Here is a 22,486-nt window from a genome sequence, read left to right on the forward strand (position 1 = left end):
TAATGATTTCTCAAGTCATTTCGTCTTTAAATAAAGAGGAGCCAAGAAAAATGATCCAAGCCATTAAGTTTGCTCTTAAAGTGGGTCCAACAATAATTGTCTAATTTGTTCTCCTTCCGTCTCCGTGATTTCTAAACATAGTTGTGTTAAATTATTTTTGTTTTAGAATTAAGTTCATCCCATTTTTATCTTTACTAGTAATTATTTTTAAAGATTACAAACACTTTAATTACCGTGATATTATGATTGTTGTGTGTTCAAATACTAATGAAGGATAAAATAGGTTTAAACACTCTTTTAATTAATGTTTATTAAGCGGCATGTAAAAAAGATCACAAACAAAAAAATTTGAGACGAAAGAGGTAACTCAAAAACAAGACATATTTTCCTTTTTGACCATGTGAACGTGTTTAATACTATATAAATGGAAATAAAATTGACATGAGAAGATAAAAAAAGAGACTACCAAGGTGCGGTGATAGAACTGCTCTACCCTTAACCACAAGTCTTAAGTTTGAACCTTGGATATGGAGAAAACTTTATTGGAAGCGTCACTCCCAAATAGACCCTGCAGTACGTGATTCAAATTTAGAGTCGAAACTCCAACACAGACTCTGGACTGCATACTACAGTTGTAAATTGGCTTTTTTCCTCTATACAGAAGAATTAATCCGAATAGCTGCCCACTCAACTGCATAAACATAAAACAGACAGCAAATGTATATATATGATTAATGCATAATCTATCGATACTGAAGAAGAAAAGTAAACAGTAAATCCGACCAGATATTTGCATAAAGATCCCCGACAGACGAATAGTATTAACTGTTTAAAAAGAACTACTAGTATTAGACTTCTCTGTCTCAAGCACATAACAAATGCCAACATGTTTCATTGAAGCAGATGAGTAATTCAACACAGAGAAGCACTAGATATCATATCGAAACAGCTCGAACATCGAAATGTATACGCCTAGTAAATTTAGACGGAAAATTTTCATATTTTATACATCTGATAAGACTAGAAGGATATCCTAATTGCACCTACGGTAGATTTATTCTGTCCTGACAGAGCACGAGCTTGAAGAAGATCATCGAAGCATTCCCTGCATATCCTCCTGCAGAAACCTCTATGTGAAAGGAGAAAAAAATGGATTAAACCCACAAATGTTTTCACACTCGAAGGATACGAAAAGCACCTGGCTGGTCGTGCCACTCAAAAAGTGAACAGGAAAAGAAAACAGATGAAAGAAGATCCGAAATGGAAACGAAAATAGAGAAAGTCAGGATAAAAATGCTCCCAAGACTGTATGAAACCTTTTCTGACAAGAAGCTTTGATGTTACAACTCCTGTACATGTACATGATTCTGGCATGGTACCTAGAAATAATCTAAAGTTCAATGCTATCATGGAGAAATCTCAAGATAAAGTTACAATGCACCTAGAAGCTGATTTAATGAAGCTAACTTCGCATTCGTTTCCTTTGACTTCCATCTTCCTGACCCTACAGAATAGACAAATTCCAAACATAAAAAACAAATTAGAAACCATAAACAGTAACCCTGGATCGACAAGCACATTCCCCGCATCTGGGAAAAGTAAATAGTACAAAAAGTCTCAAACTTTTAACAGTTTTGAGATTACAAACAGACAGCAATTTATGATAATCACTAGACACTAGACTCTAAGGAGTGGCAATTCTTGCGTCTCCTCAACTTGCACCTAATTATACACAATCAGGCACTCAAATTCGCAGGTAAACTCGCTTTTTTGAATTATTATATTCAGAAAAGTATGCACTATGTCATTAAGGGGTCGTTTGGTAGGACGCATTAAAAAATAATGCATGCATTCGCTCTGCGTATTACTAATACCTTGTTTGGTACACTTTTTCAACCTATGTATAATAACTAATGCAAGAATAGAGCATGCATTAGAAAAAGTATGCATGCATGAAAAACACAGGGGGGGTTTAATGAATGCATTAACATAGGTAAAGACACAATTTCCCTCAAAACCTTTTCCACATTCTTTCCACTATTTGTGGAGGGTATTTTTGAAAACAAATGACTTTTTTTAGAAATATGCAATGCATGTTATTTTTAATACACCAAATCAAACAATGCATAAGAAATAAATTCAGCACAACTAATACACCCTATCCAACACTTTTCTTATACACCCCACCAAACGAACCCCAAGTACCAAACAACTTCAAGAACAAACTATAGAGATTCAAGCATTGAGCTATGGCCAACCTCATGTCCTCAACCACCCAAAAGTTGCTAGGAATACGACTACAGGGAAAAATAGAGGCACTACTGATTAAATTCCATGTTAGGTGTTTCACCACTAAGAGAATGATACCCCAGTCATGGGTCCATATTGGCATTTGGCATCATGTGCATCACCATCAGGTTACAATATTCAGTAATAACTAACACAATAATATTTAAAATGCAATCAAATAATCTAACCTAAGAAAAAGGAAAAGAGAGGGCCGACCTCATCCACTTTTCTGGAGTCCTCATGTGGAGTTGCACTAGATTCAGATCTGCATTTTGCATGAATAATTGGACCCAACTGAGACCTTTCCATTCCAACAGTTGACCCACTTGGTGCATTCATGTAGACAGCCCCCCTATACATCCATTCTTCAGTCTCATCGCTGTAAAAATCATCAAAAGGCTCTCCACACAGTGCACAAGCATTCTGCTCATCGTCAGCAGGAACGGCCAATTCTTCATCATCCTTCGTTTCGACAACTTGCTCAGTCGGTAGAAATCCAGGAACTGCATCAGATCCCAAAGCCTCTGTACCACTAAGCCACATGTTGACGCTTACAAACCACTTACGAGAAGATTTCTGCTTGCGATTTTTTGATACTCGATTCTTGGTTACATGCCAATCCATATGACTGCTGTGAGCCTCTTGGCATTTAAATCGTAGGCCACAAGTTGTGCACTGTCTTGGAAGATCAGCATATAAAGCAGTTACTGCAGAATCGTGACGAACCTTAAGAAGATCCGGATTAAAATCAAGGCCCACAGGATCCTACAAATTGTATCACATGGCTGAGAAAAATCTTCACATGAAAATTGACAGTAGAGAAAGCTTGGCATAGGAAAAAAAACAAGTACCTGTGCTGGAGCTTGATTTGTCAATGAAATCAAACCTTGTGCCATGAGTGAGTTAATCAAGCTTGAAAAGCCTGCTGCTGGAGGGTTAGGAGTAACCTGACCTAGATTTTGGGATGCTGGCATGAACTTAGAAGGCATAGGAAGTGGGCCTCTGGGAAAAGGTGGCAAGGCTCCTGAGGAAAATTGTGATGACGTATTTGGGACATTAACCAATGGCATAGACACCTGTGGACCTGAAACTGGACGGGGGAAGTGAGTACCTATAGAAGAACCAGGACCCTGTAAAGGGTATCTATAAATTGGCGGTAGCAAATGGTTCGAGGCTGGAAGTGAGGCACTTGGAGGCATAGTCTGATGAATACGCTGAGAAAGCAATAGCTGAGGTTCTGCTGAAGTCACTTGTTCAGGGTTTTGATGACTTGCAGAAAATGATGTGGGGTGTTGACTAGGAAATTGTGGATACTTGATATGTGAGTTGCTCTTCAAATTATCAATATGTTGCTCAGGAAGAACTGGCCTGTCCAAAGAATGATTGACAACTGAATTGCTTGCATTATTTACTTCAAAAGGACTTCTGACATGATTATGAGGCAGAACAACAGGTTTTGAAGTCAAAGATTGGGGAGCATGCACATTTTGGGGAGGCCATGGTACACCAGGGCCACGTCCAGTAACCACCCGAATATCCTGAACTGAAGAGTCAAAAGTAGGATTCATTCTTGGTGGAACATATGGTGGCCTCCAAGTATGTCCATCAGCAGCCAAATTGCCAATCAAAGGGTGATTTGATTCACCGGTAGCTGATGAGATTCCACTTCCTTCACCCTTTAAATGTCTTAGAGGCAACTGTGGCACATTTTCTGGAAGCTTGTGAAGATAATGTGAACCTGAAAGCAGAGATGTCTCATCGCAATATCCAGTAATTTTATTTCTCGCCCCTCGACCAGACTGCCAAAAGAACTGACATAATTTCAATATGAAAAAAAAAATCTCTCAAGTGATAAAACAAAAAAAGATGCCCCCTTATATACAAGACAAAGAGCAAATGAATTTCCTCATGGTGTATTATGATGCTATCTTGATCGCGAAATAAATGTAAGAATTACGAGTTTGGTCCACTTCCATCAAATAACTGAGATAATAAATACAACCAAATAAAGCCACTGGCTCCAATTAGGTTTGTTTTAGCCAATGGGAAGCAGATATAGAATTCCAATCTGAACAATCAGCTGAAGATAAGATTAAAAAATATGCTGCTAAGGCGATTTTTTTATTGCTCTCCAAACAAGTTGAAGATATCAGAGACATCAAAAAAGTTTGAATAGCATTAATAAGCAAAAAACTAAGTTGAATAACATTAATAAGCACAAAACTAAGGAAAATAACTGCATGCAATAGTACATCAATACTAACCGAGTGAACATCATCCAAGGAAGAATCATGAACTAAAGAATATTGTCCTCGATTAGCCCAGCTCCTTCTAGGGTCAGTCACCAAAGGCACAGCATGTTGTGAATCAACACCAGGTCTCATTCTAATGCTCTGAGGATGGCGAACAGATGTTGACAAATCATTAAAAGGACTCTGATCTGCTAAAGTTGGACTCATATCTTCCCAGTTGAACTCTTCCTCTTCGGTGTTTTGCCATGTCTTAACTGCTAACCTATTGCCTAAGCCATTAATAGTGGCATTCGCGAACTTTTGTTGCCTCAGATTGGCTACTTTTTCCCTTTCATCAATTCCATAAGCATCAATCAAAGCTCTAGGTCCTTGAAGATCAATTCCCTTGTTCATGCGATATTTAGAAGGAATGTCTGGTTGCTGATTGGCACCATCAGGCAAAATTCTCTGCCACTCACTCCTCTCAACATCTCTACCTCTTACTCTGCTAAGCCCATAATCCAATGCAGTATGAGATGGTGAGGCCCTTTCTCTGAGTCCTATGGCAGGATTATCCAAGGTGAGGGTGGGTGACAATGATCTCGGAGGCCCCACTCTATAAGGAGAGGATAATCTCGCATTCTTTGAAGATGTAGACAGAACTTGCTTGGCCTCCAGATCTGAAGATATATGCGCTGTAGAATTTTCAGCTCTTACCTGCAACAGTCAAACTTCACTCTAAGAAATTCTACTCATCAACCCTTTTTGCAGTTTAAAACCCTTTCACATGTTTGGCATCTAAATGAAAACATATTAATAAGTACAACAAAGCAAGTCGGTCGGTGTAACTCGACTATGAAGCCTATCACATTTACTTCAAAATAATACCCTTATAACTACCTAACTAGTAAGTATACAGAAGTTACAGGAGTCAGCAGATTTATAAAATGCTATTTCATTCTACCCCATTCATCTAGATTGCGTGAAAGAAAAAAAAATCATGTGGATTGATAACTAGACTACGATATTTGTAGGGTGACTCCCTGAAAATATGCTAAGCCAAATTGCGCGAACAGTTCTAACTTCACAAATCAATGTCGAGTGATCATCTGTATCTGGAATAAAAAATATCTAACCACATTTGACACCTAATGAGAAATGCCAACATGACATCCTCAATCAAGTTTGTTCTACACTAACCCCCTATCTCCCAATAGAATTACTTTAATTACAGGCCCAGGTACTTCCAAAGGACCAAATTCTCAAAACCTACATAACGTACCAGTAAAGGGATGAAAAATGAGATGAAAAGGAAAACTAGAATCAAGTGGTTCAATTATGTCTATCACAACTACCTATAGAAGATCCAACCATAAGACTCAACAATGTCGATGATATGTGTCAACGATGTGTCTTACCTGTACTACTAGTAAAGTTGGAGGCAGAAGGCTTTAAACTTCTGTCATGCCGTGATTAAAGCCTTTTACCTACTTTCAAGCTTAGTCTCCTTGAATGACATTTCTGGCTCAATTTGATACTTCAAAAAGTAACATTTTTAACAATTATTTCAGTTTTAAGCCCTAGAACTTGTTGGTGTTAAACATATTCTCCTCCCATTGGAATAAGCAACTCCAATGGTGTTGCTATTGCACTTACCCAAAAGAAAGAAGCCAATTAAGGGTATTTTTTTCACCTCATTGGTAGTGTATAGGAACCAAAGGAAGCTTAAAAGGCATAAATTAATAGAAAAAAATTTCGACCAAAATTTTGTTTCATGCCTACACTAATTAGATCCTCAGTGTTAGAGAGCCCCTAATTCGTCTTGTTTTTGTACAGAAGGTTTCCAGTTATGTGTACTACCTTAGTGCTAAGTTATTCTGCTTTTGAATATATAACATACTTACCTTTTAAAAAAAAAATGCATTTCAGATTATATTAATTAGTACAATATTTTTGCTGAAGACTTTTTCATAAATTTGGCCACATCCTTAAAGTTAATTCAACAATTTCAAATATTAGGTATGGATATGAGAACCAAGGGGGAACACCGGAACAGATGATAAATTAAAATAAATACTTAATACAGCACCAGAAAACATAAACCCATCTGCAAATAGAGATAATTTAGAAAACAAAGAACTTGAGAAGGGAATAGATGTCAAGGGGAGAATGGGGATTCACTAAAAGCTTACTGAATCAATAGTGGAGTGCCCAAGCTGACGCCTTGCTTCCAAATATTTTGGATTTACATGAATGCCATGAGTTGGTCGGGGTGATTCAGATGCTCTTGACGAAGTCAAGCCAGAAGATTGTTGGACCCCCGGCTGTGAAAACTGAAGACGAGTTTCAATTTTCTGGAGAACAGGTGCTGGGAACACAGTCGACCATGTTCCAAAGAGGTGGCGCATTGCAGGATGCATGCTAGGGTGCACTTGCCTATATGCCTCACAGAAAACCTTGGAAAAGAAAAACAAAATCATATAAAGTGGTATAACATCATAGCAGTCATGCAAATACCATATAAAACAACTCACCTCAGGTAAATGGGAAGAGAAATGCTTGATGTAGTCTTTGCCAATATTTTTTACAACACTATCCAGAAGGTATAATGCAGGTAGTTTCTGCTCAACTGGCACCTAAAAAAGAGTAATGTNCACCCCTCACTGTTAAGGATGCATATGAGAGTTGGAGTCTATGGAAAGTTGACAAAGCCATCAAGAAGATCTGGATTATGATACCTGCTTGTATTTTTTGGTGTATTTGGTTAGAGAGGAACAAGAGATGTTTTGATGGAGAGTCAACTGCTTTAGGCATTTTGAAGACTAGGTGCACTGAAAATTTGTTTAGTTGGGCCAACTTGTATCCTACTGTTAATGCTGAACAACTTCAGGATTTTACTAACTCATTAGCTCTGGCTTAGATAGTTTGTATAGTTAGCTAGAGATTTTTTTGTAAGCTCAAATGCCATATCTTGTAAATTATGCATCTTCCTGATGCTGTTATTAATACCACTTATCTTATCAAAAAAAAAAACAAAAAGAAAAAAAGAATGCAGAAAAATATGGGTATAGATACATCAAAATGGCATGCTAAGAACAAAAAATTACCAGTTCCCCGGACAAAAAAACAAAAAGAAAGAAAGGCAGAGACTCTACTTGTAAATATAAAAATCTGAATAAGCATTGGTCAGATTTAGCTTAACCTAAACAGTTACTACAAGTGATCAATAGTTTCACTATCAAGTGGTTTTTAGCTATACTGGGCGGCGCCTCATACAGCTCTCAGAAAGTAGTTAGTTCCTACATTTTGTCCTGCTTATGTTGCAGGTGATGTGTGGTCGAAAGCACTTGAACAGTAATCCTTAAAAAACAAACCCCTGTAAATAAAATAATTATCAAAATGAATAAAGAGACGGCTATCTTTTCAGCCATAATCCTTATAAAACTTAAGCCACTGTGAACTAGAAAATTTTCAAACTAAGTAGGGGAGTAGTTACATGCTGATTTTCTCTAAATCTCATGAAGTTTTCATTATTTCTTTGATTCTTTCCAGTCCATTCTAAGAGGAATAGCACTTAGCAGCAATCCCAAGAGTTCCTTTTTCTTCATACAACTCACCTATTGAAAAAGCATCAACTGTAAACCAAACTACTCTTCCATGATATATTTTCTCTTAACCTCTTCTATGTAAGAATATATCAAATCTATGCACCACAGCCAAACAAAGGACAAACTTCCCCACCATCTATTGTGCAAGTATTCTGTTCATTTACACACGGAAGGAATTGATCAAGCAAAAGGAGCACGACTACAAACTTTTCTACATCTGCTGCCCAGTTTGTAAGAATCAGTAAGCTTATAAGACTAATTTGCGTCACAGCAATATTAATCATAAAAATAAATATATTCCGTTCATATTGTAACATCAACCACATGACGCTAGAACTATTGGATATTAGAAGCACCTTTCATCATTCTATTATTTTAGAAGGAGAAGTACCCTAATCTTTAACTTCATCTAAAAGCACATGGAGATGATGAATCCAACGCTAACACTCAACCACAAACTACCACACCAAATCTTAGCCACCAGCAGCCCAAACAAAGAAAAATAAATAGATGAAACAATTTAAGGAGACCAAAGCAAGAGGACTGGAAAAGAATGTATTACTTTAACTCGTTAATTTGAATTAATATTTGTCCATGCCTGATATAATCTATAATTTTGAGTGTCAGTCGCTATCAGTATACTTCTTCTAACTTTTCCTTTCGGGTTCAGAAGAAATGAGTGTAAGAGTTTTCACAAGCTCCATACAACATAAAAATCTGCAAGAACAGTTAAGTCATGACAAGTATAAGATCCCAGACTTTGGAACTGCTTCATTCAGCTCTACACGTATTTGTCATGGAGAGTAGCTTAAAGCATCTAAGTTCATTTCAATTGCCTAATGCTTATTGCCAAGGACTCCCATACCATAAAATGCCACATTTTCATACCAGAATTCACAGAATACTTGGACTTAAAATCTAGCATTCAACTTTTGATATCTAGATGACAATACTCTTGACAATGCAATAAACCAAACTAAAAAAACAGCATTTCCACGGAAACTTTTAACAGTTACAAGATTAACAATTCACCACTACAGTAATCAACAGAATGCACAAGAATCCAACACTCCTGAAACGATACAGTTCATCAAGAAACTTCAATACAGTTCAAAAGGATAGAATTCGACATAGAAAAAGCAAAGGCAATACCATTTTTACATCAGAACAAAAGAAATCGCTTTATTAAGATAATCAGATTGAAAATGGGAATTGAAACGGCTAGGATTAACTGTTGTTGTAAGCAGCATTTCAAAGCCCTAAGAAAACAGAATACTGTAACACACTACCTCTAGAATCCGATTACAAATCGCATGAGCAATGCCTTCACCATGTTCTCTCTGTTCGCCAGCAATGATGGTAAGGTCAGTAATGACAGGCTTAGAATTAAAAGCTAGTTCGGACAACAACAATTCATAAAGCCTAACAATCTCATTCATAGACGGAGGCAACACGATAACATCATCATCGCCGTTCGGCATAGAAGCCCTAATTTCCATTTCCCTCTCCTTCAACGCCGCCTTATATCGTTCGATTACAGAAGATGACAAGGGTTTTGGCGCCACGGCAGCGTCGTTTTGGATTAACTTGGAGTTTACATAGCCGCCGGCTAAAGCCATCGGAGTAGAGTTAGGGTTTAAACCTCCGGTGGTGTGGGGTGGGGGAGAAAGGGGGGTGGGGGGTTAGAAGAAGAAAGAGAGAGTGATGAATGAGAGTCCCCAGAAGAAAAATGATAATTCATGTCCTAAAAAGGCACACTGTTTTAACCAAATTACTGTAATAAGAATAAAAATAAAATATGAATAAATTGACTCCTAATTAGGCAAAAAGATTAAATAGATTACTAGCCAATATTTTTATGGAAAAAAAAAATAAATATATTTCTAGTAAACATTTTACTAAAGATGTATATGGTTCTGTTTGACTAGATTTTTTCTTATATAAATAGATTTAAAAAATTAAGTTTGAATTTTAAAATTTTAAAATTAAATTAAATTAATGAATTTTTATTGGTTTTGATTTATCTAATTTTTTTGCAATTCTTATAATTATTTATTGGTTTATTATTATTATTATTATTATATATGTCATTTATTGTCAACATATTTTTATTTTATTTTTTTGATGACAAGGAAAATTCGCAGCCGCTACCCTTTGGGTGCGCACAGTGTAAAACTTTCGCTCTTATGCAATAGCTCGCAAACCACATAGGAGAGATAACCCGCACTAGGCAAGCCCGATGCGACGAGCTCGACCCAAAAGGTAAACCCCAACAGATTTTTTTATTATTATATTCTACAATATAAACTACAAAGTAAAATAGTGTTTGATATGAGTATTTTATCATAATATTTATATTAATTAAAAGTTTAATATTAGACTTGAGAATAAATTATTGTTATTAAGGGTAAAACAAGTAAAATAAAAATCTTAATACGTAAAATATGACAAGTAAAAATAAATTTATTTTAAAACAATGAACAATTTTCATTATTTTGGAAAAAGTAATAATTAGAATATAAATAATAATAATTAAAAAATAGGACAAAGTACAAATCACACAAAATAGGAGTGCAAAAAGCAATGAACTAAAAAAAGTGCCATTAGACTGCTGTAATTCCTTAGAGATCATTTGCCCGCCGGCGACTATTTTTCCGGCGTCTTCAGGAATCTTAATGGCTTCCTCTATTCCACCACCGAGATCGGTCGCTTCCGGCGGCTTCCAGAACCCTAATAAGTCATTAGGCTTCTTTGCAAACGCAATGAAGAGAAAAGACAGTTTCATACAGTTCTTCGCCATGACAGGAATACTTCTATTGAGTGTTAGATCGCTTGGGCAAAAGTATCGTATTCATAATCTCATGGAGGATAATGCTGCGCTCGAGGAAGAACAACAAGGACTTGTTCAACGAATGGATCATATTAGGCAAAGCTTGCTTGCTGAAGCTGCTGCTGAGCCTACTGGTCGCTTTGCTTCCCGTCTTCGTCGCCTCTTCGGTGAAGACTGTTGAAAAGTAAGATTGTATTGTTCTATGTGAGTTATTCCTGCAATTTATATTTAGTGTTAATGAATTTAGGAGTTTTCAATTATTTGTAGATGTGATATTTTGAAATGAAATAGGATGAATGCTGCAGAATGGAAAAAAAAGGATTGTTTTTTGTATAATGTTATCGGATTACACCACCGCGGGCAACAACCTGGCTTTACCTAAGCTTGCTTGAGCCTTTAACAACACTTGGACATCCGTTGGGACCAGTTATAGATGATTCATCGTATAACCAGTCCGTTAGTGATCGAGTCTAAGTTGATTTATTGTTTGATTAATAGACCTGTCTTCAGAAACAGCATGTGAAGGTCAAATGAGTGGGAAGTTTGGCTTATAATAACTACTATTGAACATTCCTTACCAAAGGGAAGTGAAGAAAAGAAAAGAAAATCAGTGTTTCAATACTGCATAGTGGTTTGGTCCGTCCCCTCCCATGGGATGCATTAAGAGTTAAGTTCTTAGATGGTCATCCAAGATACAGAAATGGCTTAGTGAAATCACTTTTGTTTGTTTTATACCAATAAAATGACTCATGTTTTACACATTATCCCACAAAATAACTGTCACATGAAAATCACTAGAAAATGACATTACTGGTACCTTAAGTTTGAGAGTAGGTATAAAGTGTTCCTATAAATATACCTTTATGCATATAAGAATTTCTAAAAATTTATCAAAACTAAGCATTTTTGTCCCCTGTTCACGCCAATAGTTAAAATTAACGGACAATCACATGATAAAAAACCTCAGGAGACCAGAGGCACTGCCTTCAAGAACTAGTAATTGGTAGCAGATAAGAAACTTATGGCCTGAATTTCAGGGATTCACGAATTGAAAGTTGGGATGGCTAGAAGAACCTGTTTTTGGAATGATAGATGATTGGATGAAGAGAAATTGAGGGTTGAATTTCCTGTTCTGTGCAACTTAGCTAGAAATAAACAATGTTCAGTTGCTGAATGTTACACAAAATAGTCATGCTGTAGTAAAAAGAGTTCCTTTTATCAGTTTATGTATATCATGAAGATTGGAGACGTTGAGTAATATGTCCTCTCTGAGCAGCTCAACTGTAAGCTTTACGACTGTCCTGGACACATGGCGTACAGTCTTTCTATACAATAATTGAATGAAAATGTTGTTGCCTTTTGGATTATTATGGATGCATGGCATCATTTGTTTTTCTGCACAAATGAAGTATGCTCCAGAAAGTAAAGAAACTACTCCTCCATTCCAGTTATATGGCATACTTTTGTTTTTAGTCTGTTGAAAAAGAATACCATACTAACTTATTTAAAAATAATTTAATTTTAAGCTTTTTATTTTACGGTTAATGAGAATATTTATAGTCAGACAAATGTCTATGGTATATTCTATACCACTAGTTTCAAAAGTCAGTCTTTCTTTCTTAGACTTTGTGCCTCGTCAAACATTGCTACATAAATTGGGACGGGGGGAGTACTTGACTTTGGATTTGAAGTTTCTATGGTTTGTTCAATAATGTCTCCTTAATAGTTCAAAGACTGTGATACCCATATCTCTGTTTGAAACATAGATCAGGCTCGATTTGTTTTGGAAAAAGCTGGAAGTAACATACTCTGTGGACTGGATTAATCATCGATAGTTTGGAGGCATTTTTCTTTGTGAATGAGTGAAATGAAGTTGCTGGAGTCATGCCAGTTAAGCTAAGGCCTGAAGAACCACTTACACCTACTTTGAAAAATGATATGGGGCTATGTAACTCGGACTCTTCAAAAATGTTGCGGCGCCCATGTGAGATCCTCCAACAATGCACCACTTTTGGAGGATCCAACATGCACCCGTCAACATTTTTTAAGTGTCTGAACCACATGGAGCCGGGCATTCTCTGAAGGAAGTGAATTCTAGATGTGGGTTGAGCATTCTAGAAATGGAGTTGGTTCTCTTTGGAGGAGTTCTTAATAAAGGATGAGTGAATGTGTTAGGGATCCATAATATTTGTCATTTGCCATGCTTTATTTATGTTGCAACTCTTTTGAAGGACATTGACAAAATTGTGTTTCTTTTTTTAAAAAATTGAACTAAACATTTAGGGGTCGTTTGGTAGGATATATAAGAATAGTACTAAATAGGGTGTATTAGTAATGCTAGGATTAGTTATGCGGACATTATTTTTTATTGACTATTTGGTTTGTTGTATTAATGAGTAGGGTGTATTAGAATTGGAAAAGTACTGAATGAGGTGTATTAGAATAGGAACAGTACCTGTATTGTTAATGTGATGGTTTACTACTAATACATAAGTTGAGAACACTACCAAGCAAGGGATTAAATATTACCAAGGCTATTACATGTATTATTTTCTCTAATACCTCCTACAAAACGTTCCCTTAGAGTCTATACCTGAATAGAGAGGATGCAGATGATACTTTGCTTCAAGTTGTTCTTTCATTTTACAAGTTTGTCTTACTTCATAGAGGCTGTACGAGATTGATAAACAACTGCAGAAGCTGGCTGTGTAGTTACTCTTCTACCACTTCGGTATTAAGAGATGAAATTTTGTTGTACAGTTTTCATATATTTTTCTAAGTGGGAAGGGAAAGGGAGTGCGGAAGGGCAAACAAAATGGAAATTCGAACTTCCACCTGTATGTGTAAGGTGGGTAAGCTCATTTCACCAAGTGAGACATACCTATTCCCTGTTAGTTGTTTTTACTTTTTGCTTCTTTACGGATTTCATTTCGTGACCCTATTTTTCTCTGTCTTGAAGTTGCTTCCTACTGTGAATTATGGCAGATTTTAATAACAATTAGTATGACACCAAACTTGGTTTGACTGTTTTCAGGCATCATGGATTCAAACTGTCTGGAACGAACGTTCAATCTCGTCAAACTGAAGCAGAATTGACCTTCGATTCCCTAATCTCTAGATCACGATATGCAGTTCAATTACTTGACAGTTGACAATAACCTGCCGCTTTGTTGCTTCAAAGGATGGCGATTTACTTGCCAGTTTTTTTATGCCAGATTTATCTTTGGTGTTTGAATCTTGTAATTTTGTGAACCACGTTGTGCTTCTTTCTTCGAGTGCTGTTATATATATACAGCCTCAGAGAGCAATGTAACGATTAAGTAGTAGTACTGGCTTATTAATGCTCCTATTAGTTTACACAACTTCTAGTTCTGTTTACACATAACATTGCATTGTCTTGAATCATAACAAATGAATCGTTGTTTTCTATCTATTTGTGGAAAAATCAGCAATGTTGCAATAGAACAGATATATCTCTTTGTTGGTAGAAACACACTATTATCGAGTTTTAAGAAATGATTGTCCCTAAAAAAGAAGATTGGTGACCTAGATGGTCAGGGTCATTCCTTGTGTTAGCTGAGCTTTATGTCCTTTCAACATTCCTATTCATCTTGCATTGTCTTGGAAACTGTAGTGGTTTGAGTATCTTATATATACTCCCTCCATCCCTATTTACTTGTCCATATTTCCTTTTTTGGTTGTCCCTATTTAGTTGTCCATTTTGACAAATCAAGAAAGGACAACAATTTTTTTCCTATTATACCCTTATTTACACTTCTTGAAAATTGTAAAAGTGTATGTTGTTTCCCTCCAATTTATTTCACTTTAATTCAAATAATTGGTTGTAATTTTGAAATGAAAAGTTGTCATAAGGGTAAAATTGTAACTTCATTGTGCTAATCATTGTTGCCTTAATCTGTGTGCCATTTCTAAAGTGGACAACTAAAAAGGGACGGAGGGAGTANTATGTCTCTTTGTTGGTAGAAACACACTATTATCGAGTTTTAAGAAATGATCGTCCCTAAAAAAGAAGATTGGTGACCTAGATGGTTAGGGTCATTCCTGAGCTTTATGTCCTTTCAACATTCCTATTCATCTTGCCTTATCTTGGACACTGCAGTGGTTTGAGTATCTTATATATAATATTTACTCTAAAGATTAAGAGGATAGAGAGTCTCCCTTTTATAAATCCAATTAGGATTGATTCTCAAGATCGACCCCTTACCATAGGCGTGTCTACCAACACTTGACAAAGTCTTCGGCTTGCTCAACGTCTCCTTCCATTTGCTCCAACTATAAAAGAAAAGAATGAGAGTTGAATTCCATCTTGTAAATAAAAGACGTCTCCTTCCATTTGCTCCAGCTATGAAAGAAAAGAATGAGAGTTGAATTTCATCTTGTAAAAAAAAGAAAGGGGTCCCGAAAAGTGCGGTTAATTTGTTCTTTTACTACATAGTCATATTCTTATTTAGTTGATCTAAATAGTCCGAATACAAACTTATTGAGCCCTTCGTGGACATCCGATAAAATTAGACACTTGTAATATTTTAGTTTTTTAAGTTCTCTACAACGCTTTTGGTGGTGGTACATTATGCTTAGACGAAGGATCATAACCATTGGAAGGACTTCTCATAATTAACATCCTTTCTTTTATGTGTAACAATTCTATAACTTACAAGAGTAAACAATATTAAAAGTATCTTTGGGTTGTTTTATTCCAACAGAATTAAACATAACAAAACGTGAATTTCTAATCATAGATAAAAAAAAACAACCATTCTTAAATTATAAATTTCATGACAACTAAAACAATAAGAATAGAACCAAATGCATTTTTTTTAAGGGTAAACAAATAATGTACATTATGTTAATGTTCATAAAACTTATACCTAAATTATCTCTAATAATATAATAAAAAATAATGAAGACATAGCAAATAATAAGGAAATACCTTTGCTACTATACTAATCCCAACTAGAAGTGACACAAAATAAACTACTTTAACAATTTTTTAGTAACATATTTTTTTTCTTCATTTGGATTTTATATTTGAATTAACGTCCCATATTTAAAGTTAAAAAAAGTTGCATAGAGTCCTAAAAGCTAAAGACTCTACAACTACTTTTTCAAACTTTTAACTTAGAGAAAATTGCTCCATTCCCTTACTATTTTACCTACACAACAGTAGATTTCAACAAAAATGAAAAAAAAAAGTAAAAAGAATAAACATAAATAAAAATATCACGTTATAGAAATTTTAACACCAACATTGATAATTATTGTTCAATTATCTCCTTAATATCAATCATGTTGTTGTTGTTATTTGAAGAAGGTCTAATAAATAAGATAATGAGTATAGTAAACGATGCTTAAGTTGTGGATTTATTATTTTTTCTTAATGAACATTTAAAAAAAAAAAACTACAACGTAGAGAGTAATTAACAACACAAATCAAAGGGTATCCTTTTTATTTTTTGGGACCTTTATTTAAAAGTAGAAATAATTAGTGTTGGGATTTGAAAATAATATTAGAGAAAAGGGTAAATTTTGGAAAAATAAAATAACGAATAGTAACATTTTTGGGCTTTGAAAAATTTGTTTTTGAAGTGAGTATAAGCTATAATAATTTGTTACTCTCCAATTTCAATTTAAATGGCTTAATTTAACTAGGCACACAAATTTTAAAAATAATATAAATTTTTTAATAATATTGTGATTTAGATTAAAAATGTATATAATGTACTAAAATGCATTTTACATATTAGGTCTTAAAGAATCTACTGTAGAGCATTGAAATTATATAGAGAATTAGTAAATATAGGGACATTTTAAAAAGAAAAAAAATTGTACCTAAAGAAAATGTCAACATTTTTTTTTTCTTCCTTATTCTATGCAACTAACTAAAATGTCAATAGTTTTTTTTTCTTCTTCTTTTTCTTAATAGAGTATTTGAATTAACGTCTCATATTTAAAGTGAAAAAAAAGTTGCATAGAGTCCTAAAAGCCAAAGACTCTACAACTACTTTTTCAATGTTTAACTTATTTAGAAAAAAATCCTCCCTCCATCCTTCTATTTTACCAATACTTTGTAATGATAGCTGAGTTGATAATTATTTTTAAGTATATCCTTAACATTAATTGGTATGTTGTTGTTGTTATAAATATACTAAAAGAAAATGTCAAATATTGAAATGGAGCTATGCAAATACTAAAATCCATGCATTACCTGATTCGTTTTTTAGAGATGATATTGCCAACATAATTTTCTTCATTCCTATAAGCTTGAACTCGAGACATGTGATTAACGGTAGAGAAATATCAAGTATCCCTCCACAGTACTTGTTGATAAATAAGTTGAATTAGCGTTGAGATAGGTTCGATTCGATTGGGCTGACCTAAGAATGGGCTCAATTTAGCTCAACTCAATACCAGAGACTTACTAAGTATAAATTTATTTTCGGAAAATGGTATAATGTTGTGCCTAAGTCGTGAAAATGATTTCAGATTATGTTTCTTTCACTTATTAAACTACAATCATTCTGTAACGTTATATATAAGCCTAAAATTGTTGCATTAGTTTACTCAACTTCTAGTTTTGTTTTCACATAACATTGCATTGCCTTGAATCATAACAAATGAATTGTTGTTTTCTATCTATTTGCGAAAAAAATTAGCAGATGTTACAATAAAACGTATATGGCTCTATGGCTCTTTGTTTGTGGAATCATTTTAGTACTGACTTCTAATAAATGATCGTCTCCAACTCCCTAAAAAAGAAGATTGGTGACCTAGATGGTCAGTGTCTTTCCTTACCTTATCTGATCAGTCTTATGTCCCTTCAACATTCTTATTCATCTTGTCTTGTCTTGGACACCGCAATGAATTGATTATCCTATATATAATATCTACTCTAAGAATTAAGAGGATAGCCTTCAATATATTCGATTAGGATTAATTCTCAAGATCGACCCATTATCATAGGTGAGTTTATCGACACTTGACAAAGTCTTCGGCTTGCACGACATCTCCTTCCATTTGCGAAAAGAATGAGAGTTGAGTTTCATCTTGTGAAGAAAAAAAAAAGGTCCCGAAAAGTGTGGTTGATTTGTTCTTTTACCACTCAGTCATTAGGCCTTATTTATTTTCATTAAGATTAAAACATAACGCTTGAATCTGAATGCACAACTAAATGATTAAGATGTTATTGTAGATCTGAACATTGAATTATTAAGACTGTTTGTTTTCTCAACATCTAAATATATTAAATTAAAAGATTATTAAATATAAAAAAGTACAATAATACTAATATACTTTTTTTTGAGCAAATTTATACTAGTAGACAGTGTTCTAGTGGTTTTTTTTATTAATAATAAACATAAAAAAAAAAAATCTCAATAGGAATACGTACAAACAAGGGAGGTTGGTCCTTACCTTACCAATCCTAATGAGATACTTATCCTCTACTAATTAACAACCATGAAGAAAATACGAGCTAGAGATAACTAGATATTCTATGATCATCACAAAGTTTATAATACACTCTATGATGATATTACAAGTGAAGATTCTTAAGTAATAAAAAATCATAAAAGCCAAGGAGAAAGTTGAGTTACCAACCTCAAACTTCCTTTTACAAATGTATAAACTAAAAAAGATATATTAAATTTTTAAAGGAACTTGAAGTATGTTTCTCTTGTCTGCTTCTTCAAATCTGTCCAATAACACTTGATAGTCCATCACTTTTTTGCTTTATTGGATCTTGTTGAAGCTGTTGACACTATCATATGATTATGTTTCGCCAGTTGCATCAGTAGGGTGCCTTGGAACAAACTCCTCGGTCACTTTACCATTTCAACTATGCTTTCTTCCATGCTTCATTTTGTTGTTGCATTGTTGCCTAGGAGAAATATCAGCATTCCTAGCTGGATTTGCAAAACAATAATCCAGCATTTCCTCTTCCTTGTCCTCAGAGATGTCCTCATCATCTAGGTTAGCAAATCTACTTGGGGACAAAGTACTACTACTACAATAATACTAATATACTCAATATAATTCATAACATACAATTTAAACAATATAGTAATTAAATATTACATCTTTAATATATTTGAGAAAATATTAATATAACATAATAAGGACACTAAACTAATAATGAATATACCATAATATCATCCAATGTATCAAATTAATCAAATGCTTTTTAAATTCATAAATTTTAAAAATTATTGAGATTTTTAAACTGAATATATGGACTGTATTTATTTTTTATGGCCACAACATTAGTTAATTTATTATCCTCCAAAAACAATATAAGCAAAATATATGGATGTGTAGAAAGACTGCTATGAAACACACTACCTATTAAGATTACAATATATTCAATTCCATGTAGCGCTTTTGGTGGTGGTACATTGGGCTTAAACAGAGGATCATAACCATTGGAAGGACTTTTCATATTTAACATTCTTTCTTTTATGTGTAAAAATTCTAGAACTTACAAGTCTAAGCAATATTAAAAGTATTTTTGGGTTGTTTTAATCCAACAGAAGCAAACATAACAGAATGTGAATTTCTAATCATAGATAGGAAAACAACAATTCTTAAATTATAAATTTCAAGACAACTAAAACCATGAGAATTGAACCGAATGCAATTTTTTTAAAGTTAAAAAGATAATGGACCTTACATTAATGTTAGTAGAACTTATCCACATAGTAACACAAAAAGTAAGGAAGATATCACAAATAAATTAAGTAACACAAAAACTAGGAAAGATATTACAAATAATAAGGGAAACATTTTAGAACATACAGAAAAAAGAAACTTACAATAGTTAAAGCACAATAATAAACAATATAAGCAGGAACTGAGAGACCATAAACTACGAGAACCGTGCTAATACTAATAATATGCAAAGAGAAACTTATCTCGCTGGACAACGAGACGACACACAATTACCTATCTTAACACCCTAATCCGCGAAAATCATATGTCAATCAAATTTATCATATTTATTTGGCCCTTAGTTTATTATGGTCTTGTTGTGGAATCCAGCCACCTTGCCACATAAAAGAGCATTATTTGGAATCAGATATTCATCTTGTAAGGAGGTTGATGTTGTGTATACCCTCATGTATAGTTGTTGTCCGAGATACCGTCGTGCCCAAAACTCTGATCTTATGTTCCAAATTCCCACATTGTCTAATGCAATGTATATTGCTGTCCATGACCTCGGATACACCTACATTTTCCAATATTTTCTCATGTTAGTCTTTTTTCTCAGGAAGGAAATTATTTCATATTATATGAATTAATCTGATCACCTGAGTTGTGCTACGTGAAACTGCATCACGAAGATTGTATTGGTCCCTGCTTGCAGAAGTCCAGTGTCCGCCGTCCATGCTAACATTTAACATCAGGAATAATTCACAGTCAAAATTAAACATAACTCAATAGCACTCCCTTCTTTTCTTTATGTTTAATGTGATGATTTATAATCTAGTCAAACACCTTCACATAAATTGGGATGGAGGGAGTAATAACTAGAAATTGGAATAAATGACGAGTGTTCTTACCCTACTACCCAAAAGGCGTAACCAGCAATATGCCAACTTTGGACGATACTCTCCTTGTTCTCGAATACAATCTCAATGAATGTCCTATAGTCAGTTTGCAAAACAGATGTGTTGAGGTGAATTCTTCCACCGATGGGGACATCATGTATGTTTCCGGGGTAGAATCCTCCTATCTTGAAGTAGTCAGCGAGCTTCAATGGAGTATCATCAGTGGGCACAAACGACACACTATTGACAGCATATCTCTGCTCACCATTCACCTGGCCAGCAGAAGTTGCAAGTCTGATAGTTCTAGTTGTATTGATCATACCATAATGGTACGCGCCTTGTGGGTTAGGCCTTGGTCCATTAGCTGTCAAGTTAGTCCTACTCAAAGACACGAAAAAAAATGAGTACCAAGTTATATTAGAAGAGCGAAATATGACAAGTAAAGTGGGGAAAACAAGTTCACACCTGATAGAACGGGCCTGGTGAAGAGACCAACCAACTTCAATGGTTGGTCCACTAGGGATCGGGCCAGAGACCATGTTGTTAGAGGTGCTGTAGTGAAGTACACCTGTGGTAGTCAGAACCTTAGACGTGAAACGAGATGAAACAACAATGTAGTAGTCCTTAGGAGCTTGATCAGCTGTGATGAGGACAGAGTATGATTGTCCAACATGAACGTCAAGTGAGGTATATGTCTCTTGCATTGTGTGTGTACCCTCTACTTCCACCAACGTCATGTTGTGTCCTTCAATACGAAAGTTCAGTGAATTTTCCAATCCAACATTCGATATCCTTAGTCTATACGTTTGCCCTGCACTCATACATAGAGATACTCATTGTTAGATTATTTCTTTTCTAACTCTGTTATACAAGAAGAATTACGACATCTGCAGTTATATTTACCTTGATCAACTGTGTAGGAAGCGCCATTAGGGCCACGACCATTGATAAGAATACCATCAGGAAAAGGCAACTTGTGGCCTCTGTCAAGAATTGCTTTAAGGTTCTGTATAAATGTATATTTTAAATAGTAAAACCAAGTAAGTATCAGAACAAATCGTCAACAAATATAATGACATCTAGCATGAAAAATTCATTTATAAGTACCGTGTGATTTCTCTTGTACCAATCTCCAATAAGGGCGATGAAATCGCCAGAATAAGCAGGGAGAGGAACAGTTACAAAAGGTCCACTAAAGATCCTGATGGAACCAAAACCACCAGCAGCTTTGTGAAATGCAGTTGAAGGGAAATAGTAAAAGCTTCCTATTTGATCCTTCATTTGCAAACGGTATGTGAAATTCTTCCCTGGTGGTATGGGGCATGTCGTGCCCCATACTCCGTCTTGGAATGAATTTCTCCTGTTTTGCACTCCATGCCTATATAGAAGAATAGACATGTAACAAGTGATAAAGAACGATATGCATATATAACAATGTCATAACTGGAAAACATAACAAGGTGACAATTGTCCAAGATCACATTATAAGGAGCTCAAGAGCATGTGTGACCATTTCATCTATAGATATTTTTATTCATTTAATAATATCGACGATAACAAATGAAGTAAGTGAAGCAAAATTACCATGAAATAAGAAAATCATCATCTAAATTGTTGAAGACATTGATAATAATATTGTCATTTGTGACAGAAATAATATCAGGTCCAGGAAACTGCCCATTGATCAAAATTCCCTATACACAAAACATTACAACAAAATCATCACAAATATAAAATCGAATCTCCAAAACGTTATCTGCACGTAGAAATAGACTATCTATATCACATCAGTTCCAGAACACGAAAAGTAAACAAACAAACCTGTTGTGGAACACCAAGAGGAGAAACAGTACCATAAGTAACATTCCATTCGTAGAATCTATAAGGATTCTCAGCCACTATACTATTCACAACGAGAAATGAGACCAAAAAAACTACTATCAATTTGTTTAGCAGCATATTTTT

At 34.8% G+C, this 22,486-nt stretch overlaps 3 protein-coding genes across 6 annotated transcripts; 1 reads left to right on the forward strand and 2 right to left on the reverse strand.

The window, feature by feature from the left end:
• Positions 1–828: 828 nt before the first annotated feature.
• Positions 829–9,843, reverse strand: LOC125861950 (polyadenylation and cleavage factor homolog 4). 4 transcript variants are annotated; one of them, XM_049541875.1, is made up of 8 exons: positions 9,418–9,843; positions 7,055–7,156; positions 6,713–6,976; positions 4,554–5,237; positions 3,141–4,088; positions 2,506–3,054; positions 1,442–1,504; positions 829–1,117 (listed from the first exon to the last, which is right to left on the reverse strand). In XM_049541875.1, exons 1-7 carry the CDS (start codon positions 9,745–9,747, stop codon positions 1,463–1,465), a joined length of 2,919 nt encoding a protein of 972 aa, XP_049397832.1. In that variant the 5' UTR covers positions 9,748–9,843; the 3' UTR covers positions 829–1,117; positions 1,442–1,462. The 4 variants fall into 4 exon arrangements, with proteins under 4 accessions (XP_049397832.1, XP_049397831.1, XP_049397830.1 ...); XM_049541874.1 differs by having other exon boundaries at positions 829–1,129; XM_049541873.1 differs by lacking the exon at positions 829–1,117 and adding an exon at positions 1,303–1,379.
• An 890-nt stretch (positions 9,844–10,733) lies between these two features.
• Positions 10,734–14,391, forward strand: LOC125862256 (uncharacterized). The gene is made up of 2 exons (XM_049542287.1): positions 10,734–11,162; positions 13,993–14,391. The coding sequence occupies exon 1, from the start codon at positions 10,804–10,806 to the stop codon at positions 11,137–11,139; it is 336 nt and encodes a 111-aa protein (XP_049398244.1). The 5' UTR covers positions 10,734–10,803; the 3' UTR covers positions 11,140–11,162; positions 13,993–14,391.
• Positions 14,392–19,974: 5,583 nt separating this feature from the next.
• LOC125862563 (L-ascorbate oxidase homolog) lies at positions 19,975–22,486 on the reverse strand. Its single transcript, XM_049542672.1, has 8 exons — positions 22,343–22,486; positions 22,106–22,215; positions 21,629–21,899; positions 21,425–21,527; positions 20,987–21,332; positions 20,534–20,899; positions 20,282–20,360; positions 19,975–20,199 (listed from the first exon to the last, which is right to left on the reverse strand). Exons 1-8 carry the CDS (start codon positions 22,478–22,480, stop codon positions 19,981–19,983), a joined length of 1,632 nt encoding a protein of 543 aa, XP_049398629.1. The 5' UTR covers positions 22,481–22,486; the 3' UTR covers positions 19,975–19,980.

The sequence above is a fragment of the Solanum stenotomum genome, chromosome 4 (genome assembly GCF_019186545.1).
Source record: "Solanum stenotomum isolate F172 chromosome 4, ASM1918654v1, whole genome shotgun sequence".
Classification (NCBI taxonomy): Eukaryota; Viridiplantae; Streptophyta; class Magnoliopsida; order Solanales; family Solanaceae; genus Solanum; species Solanum stenotomum.

Coding starts and splice junctions, on each gene's coding strand:
- LOC125861950 (XM_049541875.1), bottom strand. CDS start 9,747: ATGGCTTTAGCCGGCGGCTATGTAAACTCCAAGTTAATCCAAAACGAC. Junction 4,089..4,553: donor CCTTGGATGATGTTCACTCG/GTTAGTATTGAT, acceptor TTCTTTTGGCAG/TCTGGTCGAGGGGCGAGAAA. Junction 3,055..3,140: donor CAAATCAAGCTCCAGCACAG/GTACTTGTTTTT, acceptor TACAATTTGTAG/GATCCTGTGGGCCTTGATTT.
- LOC125862563 (XM_049542672.1), bottom strand. CDS start 22,480: ATGCTGCTAAACAAATTGATAGTAGTTTTTTTGGTCTCATTTCTCGTT. Junction 22,216..22,342: donor CTCTTGGTGTTCCACAACAG/GTTTGTTTGTTT, acceptor TTTTGTGTATAG/GGAATTTTGATCAATGGGCA. Junction 20,900..20,986: donor CACCAGGCCCGTTCTATCAG/GTGTGAACTTGT, acceptor GTCTTTGAGTAG/GACTAACTTGACAGCTAATG.
- LOC125862256 (XM_049542287.1), top strand. CDS start 10,804: ATGGCTTCCTCTATTCCACCACCGAGATCGGTCGCTTCCGGCGGCTTC.